General features: G+C 43.0%; 1 protein-coding gene and 1 long non-coding RNA gene across 4 annotated transcripts in view; both read left to right on the top strand.

Annotated features, from left to right (window-relative positions):
• The window catches only part of EPS8L2 (EPS8 like 2), a 97,315-nt gene that overhangs the window by 13,520 nt on the left and 58,450 nt on the right, over positions 1–25,345 (top strand). For all 3 annotated transcript variants that reach the window (XM_035122136.2, XM_035122161.2, XM_035122154.2), the window contains 2 exons: positions 12,902–12,965; positions 13,583–13,638. In XM_035122136.2, the coding sequence (XP_034978027.1) occupies positions 12,922–12,965; positions 13,583–13,638 (100 nt within the window). In that variant the 5' untranslated portion in view covers positions 12,902–12,921. Of the gene's footprint in view, positions 1–12,901; positions 12,966–13,582; positions 13,639–25,345 lie in introns of those variants that run through there.
• Positions 13,645–24,932, top strand: LOC132592374 (uncharacterized). Its single transcript, XR_009557839.1, has 2 exons — positions 13,645–17,865; positions 17,956–24,932. It is a non-coding gene; the product is annotated as an uncharacterized LOC132592374 (long non-coding RNA).

The raw sequence follows: 25,345 nt of genomic DNA, 5'->3' as shown, positions 1-25,345 counted from the left end.
AAATGGAGGGAACATGTACGATATAGGAATCTTCTGTACTGCTCACTCTCATTTTATTGCATTTCCACATCTCACAGCAAGCCTCTATTTGCTTCAAATTTTCATTTGCTTAAAAAAAAACCCACAAAAAACTACAGCATCCACACTGAGCCTTCTTTAGGTCTCTTTATTTCACCCTTATTTACAGGGGTTACATTTTTGCTTGGCGTATATTTTGCCTCATAAATGTTCTGTTTGTCCTTTCCTTTCCTAATGTGAGTATTCCAGCCCAGATAGCTTCCTGACTGCTGCTGTGCAAGACCTGGGCTTTAGCAGACATGTGTAACTTAAGACTTGAAGTGTTGTTAATCTGCGTACACACTATACAGCTAAAGTATTTCCAAAGCACATTTTTCCCTTTAAAGAATTCTGGGCACTGTAGTTAAGAGTTGCTGAGAATTGTAACTCGGTGAGGGGTGAACTACAGTGCCCAGGATTCTTTAAGTGAAAGAATGTGCTTCAGATGTGTTTTAAAGATCCCAAACCTTTTATTTAGCAATGTGCAATACACAACACCCACCTTCCAGGTAACCCAGAAGTTTCTAATGATACAAATAGGTTTGGGAAGAGAGATGGGATTGGTCTGCTGCTGTTTATGTTCCCAGGCAAAACACTTCCTGCAAGAAACGGGTACCGGTATTTGATCCCCTTTCCTTTAAATGAAATATCATAATCCCCCCTCACCATTGCCATTACAGTCATACCTTGGTTGTTGAACGCCCTGGAACTCGGACGTTTTGGCTCCTGAACAATTGAAACCCAGAAGTGACTGTTCCAGTTTTCAAATGTTCTTTTGGAAGCTGAGCGTCTGACAGGGCTTCTGCAGATTCCAATTGGCTGCAGGAGCTTCCTGCAGCCAATTGGAAGCCGCGCTTTGGAAGTCAAAAGACTTCCGGAACGGATTCCGTTCAACTTCCACGGTATGACTGTACCACTAACCCTTTCCTCTGTCACAACTTCACTGCTCGTCCCCTTCATTGTGGGATGCTGAAGCGATTCAAGAGGAAAAAATGGACAGGAGCTCAAATAAACAGAATTATGAACATGGAACATTAGAAGGATACTTTATATGTGGGAAACAAGCAAATAATAATAATTAATAATAATTTTATTACTTATACCCCGCCCATCTGCCAGGCCTCCCCGGCCACTCTGGGCAGCTTCTAACAGGATATTAAGAACACAATAAAACATCAAACATTAAAAACTTCTCTAAACAGGGCTACCTTCAGATGTCTTCTAAATCATATTATGATTCAGTCGCTGCAATATTGAATGGCATTAAGAAAACTGAGACTTCAATCCCAAGTGCACTTATTATGGGATTATCCCAAATGCAGGGGACATTTGGCTCTTCACATGTTGCTGAACTACAACTGCCATCATTCCTGTACGTTCGCCATGCTTGTTGGGGCTGGGATTAATAGTTCAGCAAAATTGAGAAGGGCAAAGTTTTCCCATGCCTGCATTTAATTGCACTTGCGTCGCATTCAGGCAGAATAAATTAACTCTGCATTGTCCCCTAAAGTGCAACTCCACCTCCAGATTTTCTCTCTCTTCCCCTGCCCTAGGAGAAACACTGCTTCAGAGCTTTGTTAAGATATCTGCTGCAGAGCATTATTAATGCCTTATTAAATAATGCCATTATTAAATAATGCCATTATTAAAAGCTTAATTAAGCTTTAATCAATAATCAAGGCTCAGCAGGACTTATTTCTGATGAAATACTTAGGACTGTGCTACACGGCTGCTGTCGTCATGTTTGACTTACTGGTATTAAGACGTATTTACATGCAGCAGCCCATTTCAGGTCTGCAGGATTATCACATAGGATATCTGTGTAGGAATTTCAGTGTGAATGAGACAAATGAGTATGAATAGTGAGTGGGCACATAGATGCAATGGCATAAATGCAGTATATTCTTAAAATTGCTTCTGTAATAGGGGATTTGAGGTGCATGTGGCAATAGTGGTGAAGAGGAAAAAAGCCGGACATATGGCCAGAGAAGTTGTGCCAAGGAAGCTTGTAGCTTTTCATCCTATTCCTTTCTCCCACCTTGCAACCTTTGAGCTCTGCCTGCATCCAAAATGCATATCATTTCCTAAAGTTCTTTGCTGTGTTCCTTGGGATAGGTTTGTGTATGTCAAAAGAAGCGAGAGGTTTCACTAGTCACAGTTTCAGAGGGAGGTAACAAAAAGCTCCACAGCCAAACCTTGAACAGCTTTGGGCAAGAGGAAAACATTATGAAATCTTTTCCAAACTGCTGCTGCGTTATTCCCAGGCAGGCTGAGGAAAGTGAAGTTGTTTATTTTCTTTTCTTTTTCAAACCAAAAGTAAATGACTCATGTTGCACACCATTTCAATATGGCATTTCTTCTTCTACAGAGTCTTTTTCATCCCAGCTTTTATATGAAGCCCATTTGTTTACTTTTGCTCAGACTTCCAAAAATATCTGCAAGCATGGGCTACCTCCTTCTTTGGTCTGCTGAACTGTGAGAAACCATAATCCCTCTTTTTTTTGGAACAATTTTCCTCTAGCAGATTTCTAGATACTGACTATTTATGTCTTTTATTCTGGTTTATTTATACACTCATTCATGCTGAGTGACCAGCGGGTATTTTTGTTCCATCAATCATTCACATTTTCCCCCCTTTGGCTACTAGTATGAATGTTTTTGACCCTGAAAAGTATTCAGTTTCTGAAAACCCTGTTTATTGCTGTTGGGTTTTATTGACATAGGCCTAGTTCACATGTTACATTAACCATAGTTTAAAACAATCTGTGGTTTTATGTGTATGCTGCTCAAAAGCTTTTGTGGTACTTTCCCTCCACTCCTGATGCAGTGCAGATGACACAGGCAGAGCTAGCTGTTCAGGCACCCGGAGCAGCGCACATGCTGTGCACTGGGGGGGGGGCGCTAGCTGCCCACTGTGAGCAGTGAGCATCCATGGGGGGCAGCACAGCAATGTCACACACCCCATGGATGACCTGAGGCAGGCCGAACCACGCACCCCCCTTTCTCCGCCAGTGGCAGATGAAACCGGACACAGCCTGGCTTGTCATGTTACCTGGTTCTACTCCAGCTCATGAATTGTTTCCAAACAAACCACAAGCAATAGCTACATTTTGTGCATGTTATTTGTTTGGGGGAGATAAATTTACCCAGGCATGCTTGGGTAATTTCCCCCCCCCCCGTTTGTTTGTTTTAAACTCACATTTTGACCAAAAAATTGTGGCTGTGCTCTTGGTTTGGGATTAGCCAGTAACAAATACAACAATGAACTTCTCAATTTCTTCCAACCACTCTAAAAATTTCATATAAGCTGTGGCTGCAGCTATTCACATGTCTAGAGCTTCCCTCACTCTTGTGATTGTCAGTGTTTTAGTTTTGGATTTTGAACTCATTAAGGTTGAAATCCTATACAGTAGTACCTCGGTTTACGACGCCAACCCATTCTGGGGAGCCGGTTGCTCCCCGAGTCTGTCGCTCCCCGAAGGCACACTTCTGCGTGTGCACGAAGCACCGATAGAGCACTTCTGTGCACCCGCGAGCTGAGCAAATCGCTTCTGCGCATCCGCGCACGCGGAATCCGGATGTAAATACTTCCGGGTCTGTGGCGGTCGCTCTCCGAGTTCGTCGTAAACGGAGGTGGTCACAAACCGAGGTTCCACTGTACCCACTTGGGTCTCACTTTTTAGTAGACATGTACAGGATTGCATTTGCTTCACCAGTCATCAGTCACCTGGAACATAATTTTGAGGCTAATGTTGCTTAAGTCCACAGTGATTCAGATGCCACTGTTATGGTTCCAGTTCCAGCTGAGGTACCTAAATGTGACATCTCCTCCAGCTTTGTGGAGTCAGATGCAGTTTACAATGCCTGATAACAGGAACAGGGTGCTTGCAGGATATGTCCCAAATATGTGCCCTCTCAATCCCTGCCTATCATAACTAGTGAAATCAAGCAGGAGTAGGGGGGATTGGCAGGGGGTCCAGGGCATGGTGAATGCTTCCTTACAAGAGGGGGTGCTGCCTTCCACCTTAAGGAGGTGGTAGTGTGTCTACTCCTGAGAAAACCAGTCATGGGCCCAACCGAGTGTAATAGCAATATTTTCAGGACCCACCCTATTTTTTTGTGATTGCATGTTTAAACTATTTTTGGAGGCAATTGTAGGTTTTTAAGCTTGCATTTGAAATTGCTGTAACTCACCCTGATACCTTAGGGTGTAATGCAAGGAATAAATTAAAACAATACTACTCCTACACCAACTTATAATAACTATTGCTCAGTCGTAAATGCTCCCTTTGAGGAAGGTGGTAGAGAGGATCATAGTGGAGCAACTACAGACCTTCCTGGATGAGACTGATTATCTGGATCCATCCCAGTTTGGGTTCAGGTCTGGATTTGGTACCCAATCAGCTGGACGACCTTTATAGAGAAAAGGGCTTGTTGCCTTCATGTCCTTGCACTTGACTGATTAGTGTTGCAAATGGGGTGCTTATCTAGACAGATCCTTGGTCTGATCCAAAAGTGCAACTGATAATGTTTTATTTCTGGCTTCCAAGTACTGTAGTTAGTGGCTCTAGAGAGAAAGCTCACCAACAGCATGACGAGGTCCTGAGAGGGCATTCAATGTGAAATAGTTGTTTATCTTATTTTTCTCTTCATAGGGATACTGATATAATGTCTTTATTTTTGCTAAGCCTTTTGTCTAGCATTATCAGCCATATTCTGACCTACATATTAGATTTAGTTGAAAATGGGGGTGTTGGCTGCAAGTATCCGGTGTCTCTTAACTGATCAGGCTGCATTATTTTTAGCGTCATGTTTGTCTTCTGCTGAATGTCTGCAATGTGAAAAATTTATGTTCAAGAACAAGGTGTGCTGGCTTCAAGTTTTGCAGCAGAGTCCACCCTTCTTTTCCTGTCTGACGTCCAGGTTCCTGTTTGTTGGCCCAGTCTCCATAAATGCTCTTGGCCTGCTGCTCAATTATGAATGCCACTCTTCTTTCAGATTAGTGAACTTTCGTGTTCCTATGTTCCTCACGAAGGACAAAAAAAGTCTGTGGTTTTCAGCTGATGGATTTCATTCCTGGAGTTGCAGCATTACTATGTCTGTCATGCAGTGCACCTATTTTTTTTTAGGCGGGGCAGAAAGCAGGAGTCCAGACTCAGGTGTCAGGATTGGGAAAGCTGGACTTCCTGGGCTGTTCCCTGAATTGCCATTGTAGCTGGAGTGAGGTATTACAGAGGGGTGGGGAACCTGTGGCCCTCCAAATGTTGTTGGATTTCAATGGCTATTAGGCCCAGCCAGCATGGACAGTATTCAGGGATGTTGGGAGTTGTAGTCCAACAACATTTGGATGGCCATGGGGTCCCCACTCCTGGAATACAGGTTAGATCAATGTGGTACCAGTTATGTTGGTAAATTAATATGCTGCTTCCCACTTTAAATGGCTATCAAAGCACATCCCTCCTGCTCTGAATTAACTCTGTGAAATATTAGGAACTGGAAACCAAACAGAGGAAGCTTTGTTATCCTCTTAAATTGAAAAGACGGTGTCATGTGTTATCTAATGTCTAAAGTGTCCAGTGACAGCCTTGTATTATTAGGCTTTTGCTACTCTCACATTCTTATCTGAAGCATCAAACATGTAGGAAAGCCTCAGAGGAGCTGAGAGTTTCTCTGCAAAAGCCTTCTCCACCAGCAAAGGATGAAACCAGAAGTAACACACCCTGCTTCTGCTGCATCATTGAATCAGTTGTTGATTTCGGAGCAGCGCCTGTATGCATGTTGCTCAAATTCTTCTTTTCCCTTTTCCCAATCAAAGAGAAGCATTGGATTGCCATGTGAGGTAGATTTTGTGTGTTTGTGTGGAAGTTGCCTTCCATGGAGTGAAAACAAAATTTAAAAAATTCCTTCCAGCAGCACCTTAGAGACCAACTAAGTTTGTCATTGGTATTATCTTTCGTGTGCATGCACACTTCTTCAGATACACTGAAACAGAAGTCACCAGATGCTTATATATAGTGAGAGGGTGGGGAGGGGTATTACTCAGAAGGGTGGTGGGAAAGGGTAATTAACTGACTGATAGCTGTTGACGACTGTTAACGACTGCAATTGGTCTTACATGGAGTGGTCATGGAAGAAGCTGAATCGGAGAGGGGCTGCTCTGTTCTATGGACTTAAACCATAGTTCCAGTTTCGTTTTGATTTTTTAATACTGTTTTTATTTATTGTCATGGTACAGAAGATAAATTTTGAGAAAACAATTGTTACAAAAGTAAACAACAAGTAACTTGTCCTGATAAAATGGTACAAAATAATGTGCAAGTTTCTGAGTTCTCCAGAACTTTACATCAGTTAAGGTGTGTACACTGGAGACGACCACTGCACATGCATAGATGAAAGCTTCTTGAATAGGAGTTTGGGGGGTTGGGAGTGGTTGAAGGCACAGGAAAAGCAAACAAGTGATGTGCATAGCATGAAGATGTCTTTTCTCTGTCTTGAATCTCTCAATGTTCAGCTTCATTGAATGTCCCCAAGCTGAAGCATTTTGAGAGGGAGGAATATTTCACTCTATCCATTTTCTTCACTGCGTGCATAATTTTGTACAGCTCTATCCTATCTGCTCTTACTCCTTTTCTCTAAAGTATAAAGCGCCAAATGTTGGAAGTATAACTACAGTACACGTAAAGATGGTAAGAGAGGGATCTGAATTATCATATACTCATCAGGTTACTCAGTGTAATTTAGATTTGAAGCATTCACGCTCACCTTCTGAAACATGAAGAAACTGATCACACCCATAAAGCAGATAATGAGAGATCCCAGGAGACTGAGGTGCCTTGAGCAAAAGGAAAGGAAAAGGAACACAGTGCTGGCACTTTATGATGCAGCAAACTGGAAGGCTTGAACCACCTAAACAAATTGGCATTCAAATACAATGAGCTTGGTGTGGGAGATGAACTCAGTGCCAGCAACAGTGACAGATCCTGGATTACTCCTTGTCCCACTGCTTACACCCTCCTCACCTTGCTTATATGTCATAAATTTGGGTAATTATAGTGGTGTGTCACGGTGGCCGGAGTGGGCTACTTCAGAGTAACGACTCTACGCAGCTCTGCATTTTATCTTTTATTGGTGCTGAGCATTTACAGTGCTAATGGCAGTGCTATTTACAAAGACACATCTGCTCAGCTTGAATCAGAACCTCCAAGTGGCTTTTGGCGCGTCTTGCGCCAGCATAACAACTTGGGGAGACCCATCCTCTTCCCCCGACGTTTTCTGCGCAATTCCGGAGTTGGGGGGACGGGTCTGCCCCCCTTCCTTCCCCCTTCCTGTCCCACCTGGGACGATGGCTCTTCTACCCTGCCAGAGCCTTGGACACCACTTCCTGTTTCCCCACTTGAGCTGGAGCTTTCCCTCTTTTCAGCCTCGCTCGGGGCTGGGCTGGAACTCAGGAGGGGAGGGGCTTCACGATACCCCTTGTCCCTCACATCCTGGTAAGCATTAGTTACATAAATACCCACCCACACATTTCAGGGGAGTGTTAGCAGTATTAATAGTATAATATTAACATAGATAGATGTTAATCAAGAAGAGGTGGCAAGAATACACAGAGGAATTATACCAGAAAGATATGGAGGTTTCGTACACCCCAGGTAGTGTGGTTGCTGACCTTGAGCCAGACATCTTGGAGAGTGAAGTCAAATGGGCCTTAGAAAGCACTGCTAATAACAAGGCCAGTGGAAGTGATGATATTCCAGCTGAACTATTTAAAATTTTAAAAGATGATGCTGTTAAGGTGCTACACCCAATATGCCAGCAAGTTTGGAAAACTCGGCAATGGCCAGAGGATTGGAGAAGATCAGTCTACATCCCAATTCCAAAGAAGGGCAGTGCCAAAGAATGCTCCAACTACCGCACAATTGCGCTCATTTCACACACTAGCAAGGTTATGCTTAAAATTCTACAAGGCAGGCTTAGACAGTATGTGGACCGAGAACTCCCAGAAGTGCAAGCTGGATTTCGAAAGGGCAGAGGAACCAGAGACCAAATAGCAAACATGCGCTGGATTATGGAGAAAGCTAGAGAGTTCCAGAAAAACGTCTACTTCTGCTTCATTGACTATGCAAAAGCCTTTGACTGTGTTGACCACAGCAAACTATGGCAAGTTCTTAAAGAAATGGGAGTGCCTGATCACCTCATCTGTCTCCTGAGAAATCTCTATGTGGGACAAGAAGCTACAGTTAGAACTGGATATGGAATAACTGATTGGTTCAAAATTGGGAAAGGAGTACGACAAGGTTGTGTATTGTCTCCCTGCTTATTTAACTTATATGCAGAATTCATCATGCGAAAGGCTGGACTAGATGAATCCCAAGCAGGAATTAAGATTGCCGGAAGAAATATCAACAACCTCAGATATGCAGATGACACAACCTTGATGGCAGAAAGTGAGGAGGAATTAAAGAACCTTTTAATGAGGGTGAAAGAGGAGAGCGCAAAATATGGTCTGAAGCTCAACATCAAAAAAACCAAGATCATGGCCACTGGTCCCATCACCTCCTGGCAAATAGAAGGGGAAGAAATGGAGGCAGTGAGAGATTTTACTTTCTTGGGCTCCTTGATCACTGCAGATGGTGACAGCAGTCACGAAATTAAAAGACGCCTGCTTCTTGGGAGAAAAGCAATGACAAACCTAGACAGCATCTTAAAAAGCAGAGACATCACCTTGCCGACAAAGGTCCGTATAGTTAAAGCTATGGTTTTCCCAGTAGTGATGTATGGAAGTGAGAGCTGGACCATAAAGAAGGCTGATCGCCGAAGAATTGATGCTTTTGAATTATGGTGCTGGAGGAGACTCTTGAGAGTCCCATGGACTGCAAGAAGATCAAACCTATCCATTCTTAAGGAAATCAGCCCTGAGTGCTCCCTGGAAGGACAGATCATGAAGCTGAGGCTCCAATACTTTGGCCACCTCATGAGAAGAGAAGACTCCCTGGAAAAGACCCTGATGTTGGGAAAGATTGAGGGCACTAGGAGAAGGGGACGACAGAGGACAAGATGGTTGGACAGTGTTCTCGAAGCTACGAATATGAGTTTGACCAAACTACGGGAGGCAGTGCAAGACAGGAGTGCCTGGCGTGCTATGGTCCATGGGGTCACGAAGAGTCGGACACGACTAAACGACTAAACAACAACAACAGATGTTGCTTTATACTGGTTGAAAAAAGCATAGCCTCCAAATATACCAACATGCCATTCCTGTATTCTGAAAATGCATTAAGTTTGGTCCAACACTGGCCCAGTTCACAAGTAATGCTAAGCTAAATTATGACTTAGCACACATGAGCCAACGTGTGGACTCCTGGAGAGATTGCAGCTGCTTTGCTTCTCCCTGGTCATCATGTTGCTGCACTGTACTAAGCTGTGGTTTGCTTTAGCACATCATCTAAAAATAGTCTGTCATATGGTTTATGGCTCATTGTTTCTCTGTGAGAGCTTACACGTGAGCCTGGTTCAAGTAACATGGTTTCCATGCAGTGCAGCAGCAAAAAGTCCGTGGGGATCAGCCACAACCTCCTCTTTGAAAGCTCAAATGTTTACTCACTTGTGCTAAGCCATATTTTGCATGCAGATGATGCCACTGTATGTCTAATAATAATAATAATAATAATAATAATAATAATAATCTCATTTTGAAGAGCCAGCATGGCACAGCGATTAGGTAGGCTGAAACCCCAGTGTTGAATCCGAATAAATTCACATTAATTCCTTGTTATGAATTTGGAAATTGCCACTCAAAATTTTCCATGCTTTTGGCTAGCTCTCAGCTTGCCCCCCTCCCTCCCCAAGTTGCTGTGAGGCACAACAAACACCTCTTTGGAAGAAACGATTTAACAAAAGATTGGGGGTGGGGGAGAAATGGGGAGAAAATTCAGATCATTTGTTCAGTTGATTCAAATCAACTGACACTACCATTTTCTTAGCACTAATCTGGAACAGGGCTGGTGTGTGTGTGTGTGTGTGTGTGTGTGTATCCCCACTCGCCTCTTAGGTAGATCTGTTTAGCTGTTCTATAGACTGTCATGCTTGCTATCCTAAAACCTTAAAGCTTTCTTGAAATTAGTGAGAGGTACTTTATTTATTATTTCCAAATAATGTCATAGTAATGGCAAGACAAACATTATTTTTTTTAAAAAAACTATTGTTCCCATGATGGTTTTGCAGACTATATGATGGGATAAACATTTTGCAAATAGCAAGGCTGTACCTCTTTACTGGAGCCAATATCTGTGCCTTTGTGAATATATCTATATCTGTGGTATTGCTTTGTTTTTTAATCTGGTAACCTTTAGAAAACATGCATCAGCTCAAGTTAGAAATCTTATTTGACCTTTCTAGCTTTAAATATATTTTTTTCCTAGTCCCCGTCCCCCCTGTCTATTTTCTCCAATCTGAATTCATTAACAAGCTTCTAAGAATAGCATGGCATTGTCTCACAGGTGTCAGGTAGTTTAACATCTGGTTCTAGTATAAATTATAGAGTGGCCTCTGTGTCCTTTTCTGGTCTATTTAGGCTGGAGAGGCTTGAAGGTGGGTATGGCAGCCAGTCAAATCCTTTTCATCCTGCTGCATACATTAATTTCTTTTGTACCACTGTAATCTCTGGTCAAACAGATTTTGCAGCGATATGAAATGGGAATAAACCCATCGACAGAGAAGATAGCAGGAGGACTATGGACAGTGTTGCATTTATCATAATGGGAGAAATTCGACGTCACACTCTTGTGATTTCAGCTTGCCAGACAGAATAATCCCCACTCTCCCAATCCCAATATTGCTGGACATGTGCAGGGAGAGGGGGTAGGAAGACCCCTTACACAAGTAGAATTCATTGCACAGAATTGCACTTATGGGACTCATTAGGTAAATCCGGCCCACTATGTTTATGACACCTCAGAAATAACCATTGTTTCACCTGTAATTTAGCCTCCTACTCATTCATTGTTGGTTTCTCTGAAGTCAATTGAAGTCTTGGGATTGATGTGAGGTGCATCCCAATGAATGTATTTCCTTTAAATAAATTTGTTACTATGTATTGTTAGGTTAAATGTCTGCCACTAAAAATACAGGGTATTTGCTTAAAATGTAACTTTAAAAATAGTAGCCTGTAATTTGGTGTTGCTAAATTCCTTTGTTTTGTTTTTTCTTTAAAGACACCATTCAGCTTTAGCTTCACTATCACCATTTATACTAATAATAATATTTTTGAGAAAGTCCACTTTAATTCCATAGAGGCCAGTTTCAAAATTATTGTAAACAAAGCAATACCACCTCCAGGCTGTCAGTATTTTGTAGGAGGGATTCAAACACATACCAGGAAATATATGTGTGGACTAAGCACCAGCGCAACAAATCCAATTTCAAGAAGAAACCTTTAAATTTTTGTGGTTAGGAAGGTGATGTGGAAATGCATTCAGAAGTGTAGAAGGAAGGAATGATTAACAGGAAGGTGTATAAACACCCAGCAAACAAATCAGGGTGAATGGAAAATAGGCCATAACAAAAAGTTCAAAGATCATATGCTTTTGAATAATAAAATATCATTTTACAAAACAACTGGAACAGCTGTACTAGAAAGCAGAAGGAGATGTGTACCAATATCCTGCCATTCACATGCATGATTGATTTTGGACACTGTTGTAGCAAGCAAAAAGACTTTGAAAACTTGACTTCCATTTTGCCCAACTTGTTTACACTGCATTAGCTATACACAGTGTATAGCTAATATGCATACACTGTCTATAATTAAAATCAGTGTGCCATTTCCATCAACAATTTGTGGTGTGCCAAACTGTGCTGCCTGCACTCCATTAAATTACAATTATGGAATTCTTGCCCTTAGAGCTGAAATACCTGGGCTAGTCATGCCATTGGATCACTGTGATATATGGCCGTAAAGCAGGAACAAAGGAAGCTGCTTTATACTGAGTGAGATCGTTGCTCCATCTAGCTCAATACTGCCTTCACTGACTGTCAGCAGCTCTCCAGGATTCCAGACAGGTCTGTCCTAGCCCTACAACAAGAGGCTGGGAATTGAAGCTGAGACCTTTTGCATGTAAAGTGTCTGCTCTATCACTGAGCTGTAGTCCTGCCTTCTTCCAATAATGATAAATGAAAAACATAATACATTTGAGCACGAACTCTTTTTTTCTTAACCACCTTATTTACCTCTAACAAAGTTGCTGTCACTTTTTAAGAATATTTCTATTCTATAACTGAGACTGGACTACAGTGTGGGAGAGGGAGACGTTCCAGAAGCAGAACTTAGTAGAGTGTGGCTTCCGTTTGGAAGGACAGATAACTGGAGACTCGTGACAGTTTCTAAAAATTTGGTTTCTGTACACATATACAAGCAGACAATATATTCAGTGATGTTTTTCCTAGAAAAAGAGGTACTGGAACTCACCATTAACTTCTCCATTGTTCTCTTAGAATGGCAATGGAGCTCACCTGAGCATAGCTGCCAAGTTATCCCTTTTTTAAAGGGATTTTCCATTATGCTGAATAGGCTTCCTCGCGAGAAAAGGGAAAACTTGGCAGCTATGCACCTGAGAGGTGCTGGAGCTGAGCTCTGGGGAGCTCCGGCTGGGGGGGGAAAGCCCTGAATATATTACTTTCCTATAGCAAATCTGCTGCTCCTCATCAGATTCTCAAGACAGAACGCACTGATAAAGATACATTTTCCCTTCAGCGCTCCTCTCCCCCCCCCCTCATCAAGCAAATAAGTAAATGAAATGTAAATATTGTAGTTCCTTAGTCTCAACTAAACCATGCCTATCTGTTACAGGTGAATGCCCTGAAAGCAGCATGAGCCACAAAGGATCAACAAGCAGCCATCCAGGCTCTGCAAAGTAAGAAACCTAAAGATTAAGCAACCTTCATCCCCCATCCAAATTTTAGTAATAGAGAGAGAAAATGAGATGTGACAGAGCCTTATAGGCCTGTTCTCCACCCACACCCTCATTTGTTTTCTGTTTTACAAAATACAAGGCTCCCATTTCCCAAGAAAAGTGCTCTAAGACTATATGCAGGCAACAACTTTTCAGAGGGTGGGTGGTGGTTCTGCAGAGCTGTCATTTCCTATGACATACATGTTCATTTCTGCATCCGATGAAGTGGACTTACAATAGGAGTATTATTGTAACGTAGGCTCTCCCTTACGCCTTACCCTGATTACTGAACCTACAAGATGAAAGTTGTTTCAATGTCCAGAGTTAGGGGAGATCCCACATTCAGATAATCATTGGAACTCTCAGATTAGTGAGTTAGTGAACATGGGGAGGGAGAATCAGTTAAGTATATAAGGTCTGTTCTTGTTCTTATGGGTTGGGGAATCGGACTGAACATTGTTCAGGACTCTGCCAGTCCATTTACTACACTTGTTCTTAAGCTGCTATCACCGTAAACTCTGAACGTGGCTAAAGAAAAACCCTGGCTTGTTCTTAACAATTGCTTTCTCCTTTTGCAGTGGTAGCATGGGGAAAGCTGATGGAGCTGCCAAAATGAGTGCAAAGGATTTGTATGGTAAGTTCTTAAAATTCAGACGCTTACATTAATAAAGTTTGCGACAGTATAGCATGCCAGATCCAGCTTTCTATGTTGGAAAGTGAGAATTAACTTTATGATGTGGGGAAGTAATATTCTTTGTTGGTTTTTTTACAGTGAGTCATGAAACTGCCATTGCGCAGAGTGTTTCTGTTTGCCCTGAAAGGTGTTGGAGCAACACTGGAGGGTTATAAGGGTCAGAGGTTTGTGATTGCAGCAGATTTCTGAGGCCCTCTGTTCTAAAAGTAACCCTGTACATTCCTGAACCAGCTACTTCTGGAACTCACTGGTATTTTGGAAGTGACATGGCATAAATAACAGTCAGGATAGGATCAGTGATTGTGACTATGCTTTACCTCCACTATTGCAAGCAATGAGTTTCTGAATGCTAGTTGCTAGAAACTGCAGAAGGAGAGAGTCCTGTTGCACTTGCCTCCTGCTTCCCACAGGCTCCTTGTGGGCCACTGTAAGAAGGATGGGCCGCTGGCCTGATTCTGCAGGCTCTTCTTCTGTTCAAGTCAGTGTTTTCCTCCATTCTACCATTCCATGACATTTGTGGATTTGCCAAGCAGGACCATAACACTTTCCTGTACACCTTCATTGAGAGCATTTTTAAAAATAAAAATAATTTGTTTTACATTAATATTGCCACCATTTCGCCTTTGGTATGGCTGGCGTGTTGATGGTTGCCATCACAGTATTAGCTGAGCGTCGGACTCTCTGGAAGTGTACTTATTATGGAGTTAAAATGAACTCTTTAAACTGTATGAGTTCCCAGACCAGCTTAAGACAGAAGTGTTTGCTGTTATTAGCAGTTTAATGGATTATGGTCCTTAATTAGATATTGTGTAACTTCAAAATAACTCACATCCTTTCAAATGTGTAAAAGAGAATTGGCTTGCAAGCAATGGTGTTCTAGATGGCAGGAGGTCCCTTAGACAAACAAGTAGGGTCAAATTCTTCGTTGCCAGCAATGGTTTTATAGGCTGGCCTGGTGTTAATGGTTGGCATAGTCAGGCCCTTTCTGGGATACCGCCTCTTGCTGTTACTACTTGCCTTAGGTGAAATTCTTCCTAGCTACTGACTTGGCTCCCCATTTTATAAGCAGCCTTACTTGTCATGAGCAAGCCTTTCCAACTCCTCCCTCAGAAGACTCCCCATTCTTGCTGTAGCAGCATGTCGTGGTTGTCAGGGCAACCAAACCAATCTTCCCTGCCTACTTCATGTTGTTGCCTCCCCGCTCCTGCATCAGCCCTGTCATTGGGTAGGCAGACAGCCTTTCCCCCTGTTTTGTGGCAGTTCCCAGCTCTTGTTCCCTTTACCTGGACAGCCAGGTAAGCTCAACCAGTGTCCTCCCACACATCCGATGATGATGGAGAGGGTCAAGAGGGTGAGAATGGGAGCCATAATCACCAAGTTGCTTTCTTTCTGTTGGTGGGACACTTCTAATATTTTTTCAAAGGGATTGCTATTCATCGCCCTAAGGCAGCATTGTTTATAGTTTATTCTTTACTGGAGGTGGGGAGGATGCTAGCATTTCACAGTGGCTAGTAGTGATTCATCTGAAGTAGGGACAGAAAGACAAATAGGCAGTCAAGTCACATGAGTAGCACATTGGTTTCATCTCCCTGTGTCTTCTGTGATTCCTGATATAGTCTATTTTGTATGAGCCACTCAGCTAGCTACCATACCGTAGATTGAGCAACTTGCTGGAGTAACCAAAGTCTGCTAAGGACCTTCTTTCTTTGTTTAGTAGAAAGCAGGAAAAACAGGGTATTAAGAAAAAATGTATCTTGTCTAACCAGATCATCAGAAGAAGAAAAAATCTATTGTCTGGAGGTCAGGTTCTGCAAGTATGAGGAATTTCAGCTGAATTTTACTTGTGCAGTCAGCTGTTGTGTATGCAGTTGGTTTTGTCTTGTTATGACCTTGGAATTTATGAGCTCCAATGTTTTGTTTGTTGGCTAGTTGGAGGCATATTATATATATATATATATATATATATATATATATATATATATATATATATCGCATAAAAATGCTCAAATGAAAGTTGAACAGAACAGAATCAATTAATTCCTTAAAACTAGTAGATAGGTTTGTTGTCACACAGTATGCCCTTTTGATAGGCTGTCAGAGGAACTTAGGAAGCTGCCATTTACTGAGCCAGACCATTTGTCTTTCTAGCTCACTATTGTCCAGGGATCTCCATGGTTTCAAACAAGGGACATTCCTGCTCCCACCCTGATATTCTGGGGTTTGAAACTGGAAGCTTCTGTGTGCAAAGCTGGTGTTCTACCAATGAGCTATGGTCCTCCCTCCTCTCTCCGGTCCTGTTTTCATTTACTTGGTATGTGTGACAAGATTTCTTCATTCTAGGCTGTGGGAGGAGGGCACAAGGATTATAGGAGCTCTGAAGCTTAAGGAAGCAATGCTCCCTAAAGGCACCTGAGATCTGGAGATGTATGGACCCTCCTGTTACTCTTCCCTCAAGATTCTCTCATCACCCAAGGTGGTCAAGGAATGCATTCAACAAAGCTTTGTGAGCCTGGTGAAGCTTTGATCACCTGGCCATACGGGGCACTCTGGTGTACACCAAAAGACCCATTGTGAATAAGAGATGGGAGTGACACACTAACTTGTGTGCACATATTATTATCATTATCATCTATATTGATTCATCACCATATACCCAAAATGGTTTTATGGTGACTTACAACAGGAGTATAGAACAAACAATAAACACACAATTAAAACCGAGTTTAATAAAATCCCCTTAACTCCAAGAACTTCATCAAATACTTCATCAGGAAATGGCAGCAGCAGCAAAATTGTATGTAATGTTTTGAGAATGTGACAGCTGTTTATGAGAAGTGTGACTATTCGTTTAGGACAATTGAAAATGAATGTTAACATGACTTCAGATATCAGACGGTGGTTCTAAACTGTACTCTTCAGAGCTTTAGAGTTCCATGGGAGCTTAGCAAAGATTCTGAGTGAAGTAATAGACAAGGTAATTTCCCCTTCTTTCCCTTGCAATTATTACCAACAGCAGAATAGTCCCACTTACAGGGCCGGCCCACCCATGTGGCAAGGTGAAGCGCCTGCCTCAGGCTGCAGGATCCACCAGGACAGCAGATCGCAATGTAGATTGTTCTTTCCACCTTGCTCCTGGTGTAGATTTTCCCTCACCCCTTCTTCCCTGGTGGAGAGGGGTGTGTGTGCTATTTTGGCGTCTGCCTCAGGTGCCAAAATATCTTGGGCCAGCCCTGCCCACTTGCATCATGTGGGGCTGCAGTAGTGGTTTTATGAGGTTATAGACTGCAGAGCCTGCAAATTATTTGCAGGAAATATTTGCCACTGCACATAAACCTTACTTTGCCCACAGTTTTACCCCTAGATATTTTGTCACTACCAAGTGACCTCTGTCTGAGTTGTCATTGTGTTAAAGGCCTGCTTTGCTGGAGGACTCAGTGCTTAGTTTACTAGATGAAGCGTTGAACAAAGTGCTTATTAATAATTCAAAATCAACTGCAGGAGGTTGATACAGAAAATAAATACAGGAGGCACTTGCTGCTTGTATTGTTCTGTGGCTGTTCATAGAGTGGCACTAGTGATGATGATGAAACAGGCAGGGAGCAGAGCACTGAAAACGGACTATGCCTCCTCACTCATGCACCATTCCTAGATGGCTTGCTCAGGTCTTATACTGGACACCAAAAAGACATCCCTTACCATGACAGCTTCTAGGTGTCTAAATTGCAGCCTTCAGTGTCCACCTTTCTTCCTTTTGTTTGTTATGTTTTCTGATGACAGATTTTGGGGTTCATAATTCTCACTCCTGAAGCTAAGCAACAAAGAATCTCATGGTACCTTAATGACTAACAAATCTGTTTCTATGGACTGCAGTCCATTTTATGCATTTATATGATTATTACAGTCATACCTCGGTTTAAGTATGCCTCGGTTTGAGTATTTTCAGTTTAAGTACTCCGTGGACCTGTCTGGCACGGATTAATCCACTTTCCATTACTTTCAATGGGAAAGTTCGCTTCATGTTAAGTACGCTTCAGGTTAAGTATGGACTTCCAGAACCAATTACACTCATACCTCGGGTTAAGTACGCTTCAGGTTGAGTACTCCGTGGACCCGTCTGGAACAGATTAATCCACTTTCCATTACTTTCAATGGGAAAGTTCGCTTCAGGTTAAGTACGCTTCAGTTTAAGTACTCCGCGGACCGTCTGGAACGGATTAATCCACTTTCCATTACTTTCAATGGGAAAGTTCGCTTCAGGTTAAGTACGCTTCAGGTTAAGTACAGACTTCCAGAACCTATTGTGTTTGTAAACCGAGTTACCACTGTACATTTATACCCCACCTTTCTTTCAAGGAGGCTTCCCCCTTCTCCGTTTTATCCTCACGAACAACCCTTTGGAGTAGGTTAGGCTGAGAGACTGTGACTATGACATTTGCAGGAAACCCGCCAAATAATGGTTTAAGAGAGTATTGGGGGGGGGGAATCAGATAAGATCACTGCAGAAAAGTTAATGGGTGGTGTTCAAGTAATTCATCTTGTCAGTGAATCACAAAGATTTCTGCTTGTACAACAGGACTTCTCCCTCTGTGCATGCGAGGAGAAGAGGGGAATAATGTGCAAACAGAAATCCTTATGTTTATTTTATTTTTTTTAAGTTTATAAACTGCTGTATCATAAAAAATACATCACAGCAGTTTGCAACAATATAAAAGCATAAAACCAGACAATAAAATAATAAAAAGTTAAAAACAATTTTAAAGCAATAATAATAAAAACAAGCATCAGTAGACCCTTGTGGGGGGTGCACTCTTAACTGCCGGCATAAGCTTGGCAGAATGGAAAAGTTTTGAACAGGTGTTTAAAAGTTGGCACGGACGGTGCCCGCTGAACCTCTATTAGCAGAACTGGGGTGGTAACACAAAAGGCTGAGTGTCTTGTTATTTCCAAATGAGCTCCATCAGCTTGGAGAATGGTTGACCAGAGATGCTCCTGCAGATGATCTCAGTGTCTGGGCTGGGCTGTAAGGGTTCAGGTGATATCTGAGATATCCTGGATCCAAGTTGTTCAGGGCTTTGTAAATCAATACAAGAATATTGACAGAATGTTCACATACTGCTGCTTGGGATAAGACTCTTATATCTTTGCTTTACACCTCAGTTTTGAAAATACACCTGATCTTTTCTTGTCTAAATCTTGCATAAGTAGAGCCCTGTTGGATCAGGCCAAAGACCCATTTAGTCCAACAGCCTGTGGGAAGCCTGAAAGCAGAGATTGATGTGTGAAAATAGCAGGCAGCTATTGGTGTGCTAAGTAACAGCAAGTTGCCATGACCAGATGGTATCCTCACCAAGGATTCTGAAGGGACACAAAACGAATGATTGAACTATGTTATCTGGACTGAAAGGTAGCTAATGTAATGCCAAAGTTACCAAAAATAGACCCCTTTAGGCAATTCCAGAAAGGACAATATATTATTAGCCTGTAATTGGCTAGGCAAAACAGTGCTTCCATTTGCTGATGTGCCCTGGAAAGATGTTGGACTTACATGCTGAACATTAAGGATGCTTTTCTGTTGCATCTCTCTCAGTTGATTTAATAACCTCTCTCCGCACTGTGGATAAGCATACCCAAATTATCTAAGATCTTGAGCAAGTAGATGTTACAATACTAGCTAAAGATATGGAAATACATTTTTTGCATTCCTAAAAGTCACTTATTTGTGTTTATGCTTGTGTAAATAGAAGGTGTGATGTTGGAAAGTTTATTCAGTGCCTGCCTGATGAGTTAAATGAGGGGGTGCTAGTATTCCATTTCACCACACGGGTGTTGTGAGTCCATATCCACCAGCAGCTGTGAAATATTCAGGCTGTTATGGTGATAATAGGGTTGATACAGAAGTCCTAAAAAAATAAAAGAGGGGGGCACATGGAGCACTTTGACACACTGGCAGTGCAATCAAGAAGCTGTGCATGGCCATAGTTGCTATATATATTTTCTGTCTTCTAGTCACAAGAATAGATTTAATGGCCTGTCCTACACTCTTTGTTTGGGGGCTATAGAATTGACATCTGATGTAGCATAGTGGCTTAGAGGTATGGTATGAGCTGTGAGCCAGAAAGTCCCTGGCTTGAATCACATCTCTGTCATGGATTCACATGGGGCCTCAACAATGTGTCTATTTATTTAGCTTCAAGTCTGCTACGTTGCAGAATGGGGTTAACAAAACCTTACAGGGTTGTTGTAAAGATGACTGTGAAATGCATTGAACAGTCCAGAGTACTTGTGTTGTTTCTTATATGTTGGGGACATGACAGGCCTGTAGAATGAGGAAATATAATATTGTGTCTTCAGTACCTGCTCTGATAGTAGTAACAAGAGCTGGTGAATGACCCTTCCTCCTACTTGCATGAATGAATGAATTGCCCTTCCTTTGCCACATGTGTCCCTTGGGGTCACGAAGGGTACTGGATGTTCACTGCCTTTGGCAACTAAAACACAGGCATCTCATGTGCTTAACTCCATACTCTAGAAGAGGCGCCAGAAGCACTTGCTGAGAGATCCCTCCGCTTACAGGTACAGCAAGTAGCTCTCAGGTTACTACCTCATTCAATTCACAGCTGCCAGCTGAATAAATGTTAATGTGAACCATGAATAAATAAAGTCACTTCTCTGCTTACTGGCTTCTATTCTGAACCAAGATGAAAGGGCATTGGAGGGAAATCCATTATTTTCCTGGCAAGCTCAAGGGAATGTCTGGGGAGGAAGTACTTTGGAATAATTAGTGGTTTACACAACAGGCGTGTTGCTGCATTTTCTGTCACATTAGCAATCTCCTCTGCCCCCTGCTGCAATCTCCCTACCCCCCACACCGGCAGCTAATGGTAAACACTTTGCAAAAATAATAAGGAACCTACAGGTGGCTCTAGCCTCTTAATCATTCTGGCTGGTTTGCATATAGCATTATTTTGGCACTTGAGGCAAACTACAAAATACCCACCACCACTCCCAACAGGGGGAACAGCGTGTGTGAAAATCTACATCAGGAACAAGGGAGGAATATAGATCTGCATTGGTAACAAGCGTGACAGGAGACCAGCAGTGCCTCCTTTACACCAATGAGATCTGGCTTCCAATGAGCATCATATCACATCTATCACTGCCACTGCAGCAGTGGCAGCAGCAGCAGGCAGTGCATTCCTTTGGAGGCCAGATCTGCTGCCCCTGCGGATCCTGCCACCCAAGGTGTTTGCCTCACATTGCATCATAGGTGGACTTGGCCCTGCACTGAGCCATGGTTTAGCACTTCATTATCTAGCCTGAGCAGTTTTCAACTCACACACTTGACACTTCCCCCACTCCTGCTGCCGCCCGTCTCCTCCTCTGGCGTGTCCAAGAGGATGATTTCTGTCAGCTTCAGTTTCACTTTGGAAGAATCTTAGCTTAGTGTTACATTTGAACCACAGAACTTGGCTTAAAACAAACCCTGGCTAGTTTAATAAGTCAGCTTCACAATTCATGGCTTGAAGTTGATTTATTATTAACCTTACCACAGGTTGTTTTGAACCAGGATTCCTGGTCCAAATGCAACACTAAGCTGAGATTCTTTAAAAATGAAATTAAACTTGGTAGAAGTTCTCCTCCTGACTGACCCAGAGGAGGAGAGTGGAGTGCATCCATCTCACGTTTCACTCAGGCTTATTTAGTAGCAGACAGTGTGGTGTGGGTGCGCAATTCACCTTACCTCCCTCCAGCTGAGTTGGGGTGCAGAGTGGGAGGGAGTAGGTGATAGTGAGCTTGGCATGGTGCAAATATGCCAGCAAGCTTAGCTCCATGGGCACATTTGCACTGCACTGACCTCGTCACCACCACTTGTCCCTTCCCTCTCTCCATCCTGGAATGCAGCAGTGACTCCAACAGAAGGAGGTTGTGAGCAGTGCAGCCCCACCCTGCCATCAGCTGCTGGGCTTGTTGATGTTCATCTGTATAGTGCTAAACTATGGCTTACAGGGACCCAGGTGGCGCTGTGGGTTAAACCACAGAGCCTAGGGGTTGCTGATCAGAAGGTCGGCGGTTCGAATCCCTGCAACGGGGTGAGCTCCCGTTGCTCGGTCCCAGCTCCTGCCCACCTAGCAGTTCGAAAGCACATCAAAGTGCAAGTAGATAAATAGGGACCGCTCCGGCGGGAAGGTAAACGGCGTTTCCGTGCGCTGCTCTGGTTCGCCAGAAGCAGCTTTGTCATGCTGGCCACATGACCCGGAAGCTGTCTGCGGACAAACGCCGGCTCCCTCGGCCTATAGAGCTAGATGAGCGCCGCAACCCCAGAGTCGGACACAACTGGACCTGATGGTCAGGGAACCCTTTACCTTTAAACTATGGCTTAGTGTTATGTGCAAATGTGGTTCAGTTCCACAAGTCTGTTTGCTATAAATCCATCCCATTTTCTCTCAGGCACTCAGGCTGGGGATGTAGCAATTCTACATAGTCGAGTGGGATCTCAATCTTCATAAGATCCATACTGTATTATAAACCCAAGCAGGAAATACCCAGAAGGATGGACAGAGAGCCTGGGGAGGATACAACGGAAGCCTCTACTGCTATTAACATTTCTGTAGTATCAACTAGTGCTGTACTGAACAGAAAAGTGGGATGGTGAGAACCACATTACAGATGGGAAGGAGAGAGGGAAGAGACTGACAATGTATGGTGGGAAGCAAGGAAGGTGTGGAGAAGATTTCAATGTGTGTGGTTCTTGGTATACTGTATGTGTCTATCTCTTGATGTAAATATGCTGGTGCCCTGATGGATGCATCAAATTTGTGACAGTGTTTCCACTGAAGTGGAAGTTTGGTACCCAAAGTCCAGCATGCCTTGATCGCTGCAAAAATAAATAAATAATAAATAAATTGGATATTTTAACCTCTCTCAGACAAAACTTAAGACATGAACTCTGCCTCAAAATGGCAGTCAGCATCCATCTCCCTTTAGTATACTTTAACCACCTTTGGATGGCAGAAGGAGATATTTGCAGCATCTGCCACCGGAAAGTAACCTACAAGCCCCCTTGCCCCTCTTACCTTTGCAACCTATTTTCTACTTTATCTGTTCAAAATACATTTTTTGTTTGTTTCTTCGTTCAAATGAGGGTTTAGCAATAAGTGTCATAACACCTGGTTGACCCCTTCTATAATGCGTTGTTGTTTTTAATGCAGATTTTTCTAATGGTCACAAAGGGACAAGTGTGTGTCTCGGTTACTGTGGTTTGAAGGTTAGAGAAATGAGATGCTATAAGGGTTGCTCATAGCTGAATGTGTCCAATCTGAAGTGGATGCCAGCCTTGAAGAGTGTTAAAGCACTTTACCTGCCATAGCCCAGCTAGATGATGGAACACTCACCTGAAAAGCGTCTGCCTGCAAGGCAGGATCACTTGACACAAGAAACTACATGTAACCCAAGAAAGGTTTTAGTGCTTAGTGTAACTGAACACGGTAGGCCAGCATGAGGGGCACAGTCATTCCCACATGACTGCCCGGGGTCAGAATGGATGCTTTCTGAATGCTTCACACCTTCTGGTGCTTTTCAGTCATGAGCTCATATGTGAGATCAAATAATGAAAAGGACTATTTAGTGACTCCTCAGGCACGTGATAGAGACATCCATCTACCACTTACACACACAGAGTGACCCGTGCAGTCCAGACCTCTGTGCTGCAGTAGATACCAGATACACTGTAGTGAGCTGCTTGCAGAGTGACAGCTTCAGTACCTTAGAACCTGATTCCTAATACTGTTTATTGATTTCTGTGGGATTGTTTTCCAGGTTAATATGTTTAGGATTGGAGATTTTGGCACTGGTCCTAAGCATCCTTATTCGGAATTCGTTCCCACTGCGAACTGTGGAGTTTGCTTCTGAGTAAACATGGGTGGGATGGGGAGTTGCAAGGCTTCTAACAATGCCAGGCTCCCCTCTTCGCACCATATGCTGGTGGCAGTGGCACGGGGTGTGTGTGTGTGTTGTTGTGTGAATATTGTGGCTCTGCAACTCCTGGTAAGTAAGAATGATAACTGACCATTGAGTGCACTGTACTGTTGGCCAAAGATTAAATTGCAGCCCATGTGACCACAGACAGATACCAAAGATTCTATGCTTTGGTAGCCATGGAGACAAATATATTATTTCAGCATCAAGAAACAATTATTCAGATAGCAAATACTTTGGGGATTAGGTGTCTTCAGTAAGTAACTGATTCCCTGTGACTTGCTGAATATTATACTGTTGCTCGTGTACGGCTGATCAGAGTCACAGTACTCGGTGCAGTTTGGCATTGGTTATATCTTTTTAAGCTGTAAGTACTAGCCACTGGTGTCTCTGTGTGTTGATGGGGGTGGTTGCTGATTCTTCTTTCTTACGCTGTCTGCCCAGTGAGAAATTCCCCCATGTGCTATTTGGCATGGGAGGGGAGCTGATGACTGTGTGAAGAAAGGCGCTCATTGGCCCCTCCATTTCTCTAAGCTAGCTTGTCACATACGGTATATCCTGCCAGTCTTGTTAAAGCAAACAGGGTACTTGAGAGAGACTGCAGAACCTGAGCACCTGGCTCTAGCCTTGCATTGGCCAATAAGGGTCAAAAGCCATTCCCACCAAAGAAGGGAGAGAGACTTTAAAAAGCTGAACTGCTCTCCAGTGTGTTCCCTCCCATCATCAAGGATCCAGGTGTTCCCACTTACCATCAGGGATCCAGATTAGACTTTTCTTTGAAGCAGAACTTGTAAGTAAATTGGAATCATTATTTTGTCATGGCTAGGCTAGGATTAGTCCAATTTGATAACCATCGTGCCATGGTTTGTTTTGTATTCTGTTTTGACCTTCTGCCTGTTTTCTCCTTGCTGAAGTGTGTGTGACTGCCAACCTCAGGGTTTTAGATGCGCCTAGATGCTTGGAATTCATGCTACTACTAAAAGTTTAGGATCAGAATTATAAGCCCCCAGCAGGCTCTTCTGAGATCTGGGAGGGACTCAGGGAGTGGGGCCTGCCTTTACAACTCTTGAGTAACCAACAAGGGAAGTGTCTTGAGAAATGCAGGGTGCATTTCCCAGGTTTTAAGAAGCCTAGTGTGGGGGTCTGCAGGGATACGAGCAAACAGCTTTGATCTTGGACTAAGATAAGGCAGCTGGAAGCTAGCCCTGATTTCCCCATCAATTTGTGTGAGGAGTGCTGGGTGCACAGACTGAGAACATTATTATTATTATTATTATTATTATTATTATTATTAAAAAGTCATCACTTTGATGCATCAAGGTTCCCTCCCATCTGGGCTGCAGGAAGAAAGTGAGAGGGTGGTGGCAGAAACTACCAGGGAGTAAGACCCACTGTGGCAGCACTTCAGGGCTGTTGTTTTACAGTTGGACAGGGAAGAGGGGCTTCTCTCGAGTGTCCTTCCTTTGTCACAATGTGAACTCAAGTCATCTGAAGCTAATGCCATAATTAATTTGTTAGTCTTTGAGATGCTACACAACTCTCTCTCTCTCTGTGTGTGTGTGTGTGTGTGTGTGCGTGTGCTTATTCCTACAATCTCCCTGAGAAAGCTATTAGCAGAGTAGATCTAGGTTAATGGAATGGTGCCATTGGAATGCCTAGGGACATTAATTCC

This window comes from Zootoca vivipara, chromosome 1 (assembly GCF_963506605.1).
Source record: "Zootoca vivipara chromosome 1, rZooViv1.1, whole genome shotgun sequence".
Lineage (NCBI taxonomy): Eukaryota > Metazoa > Chordata > Lepidosauria > Squamata > Lacertidae > Zootoca > Zootoca vivipara.
The sequence above is the reverse complement of the archived record's forward strand: the minus strand, read 5'-3'. Positions and strand labels throughout refer to the sequence as shown.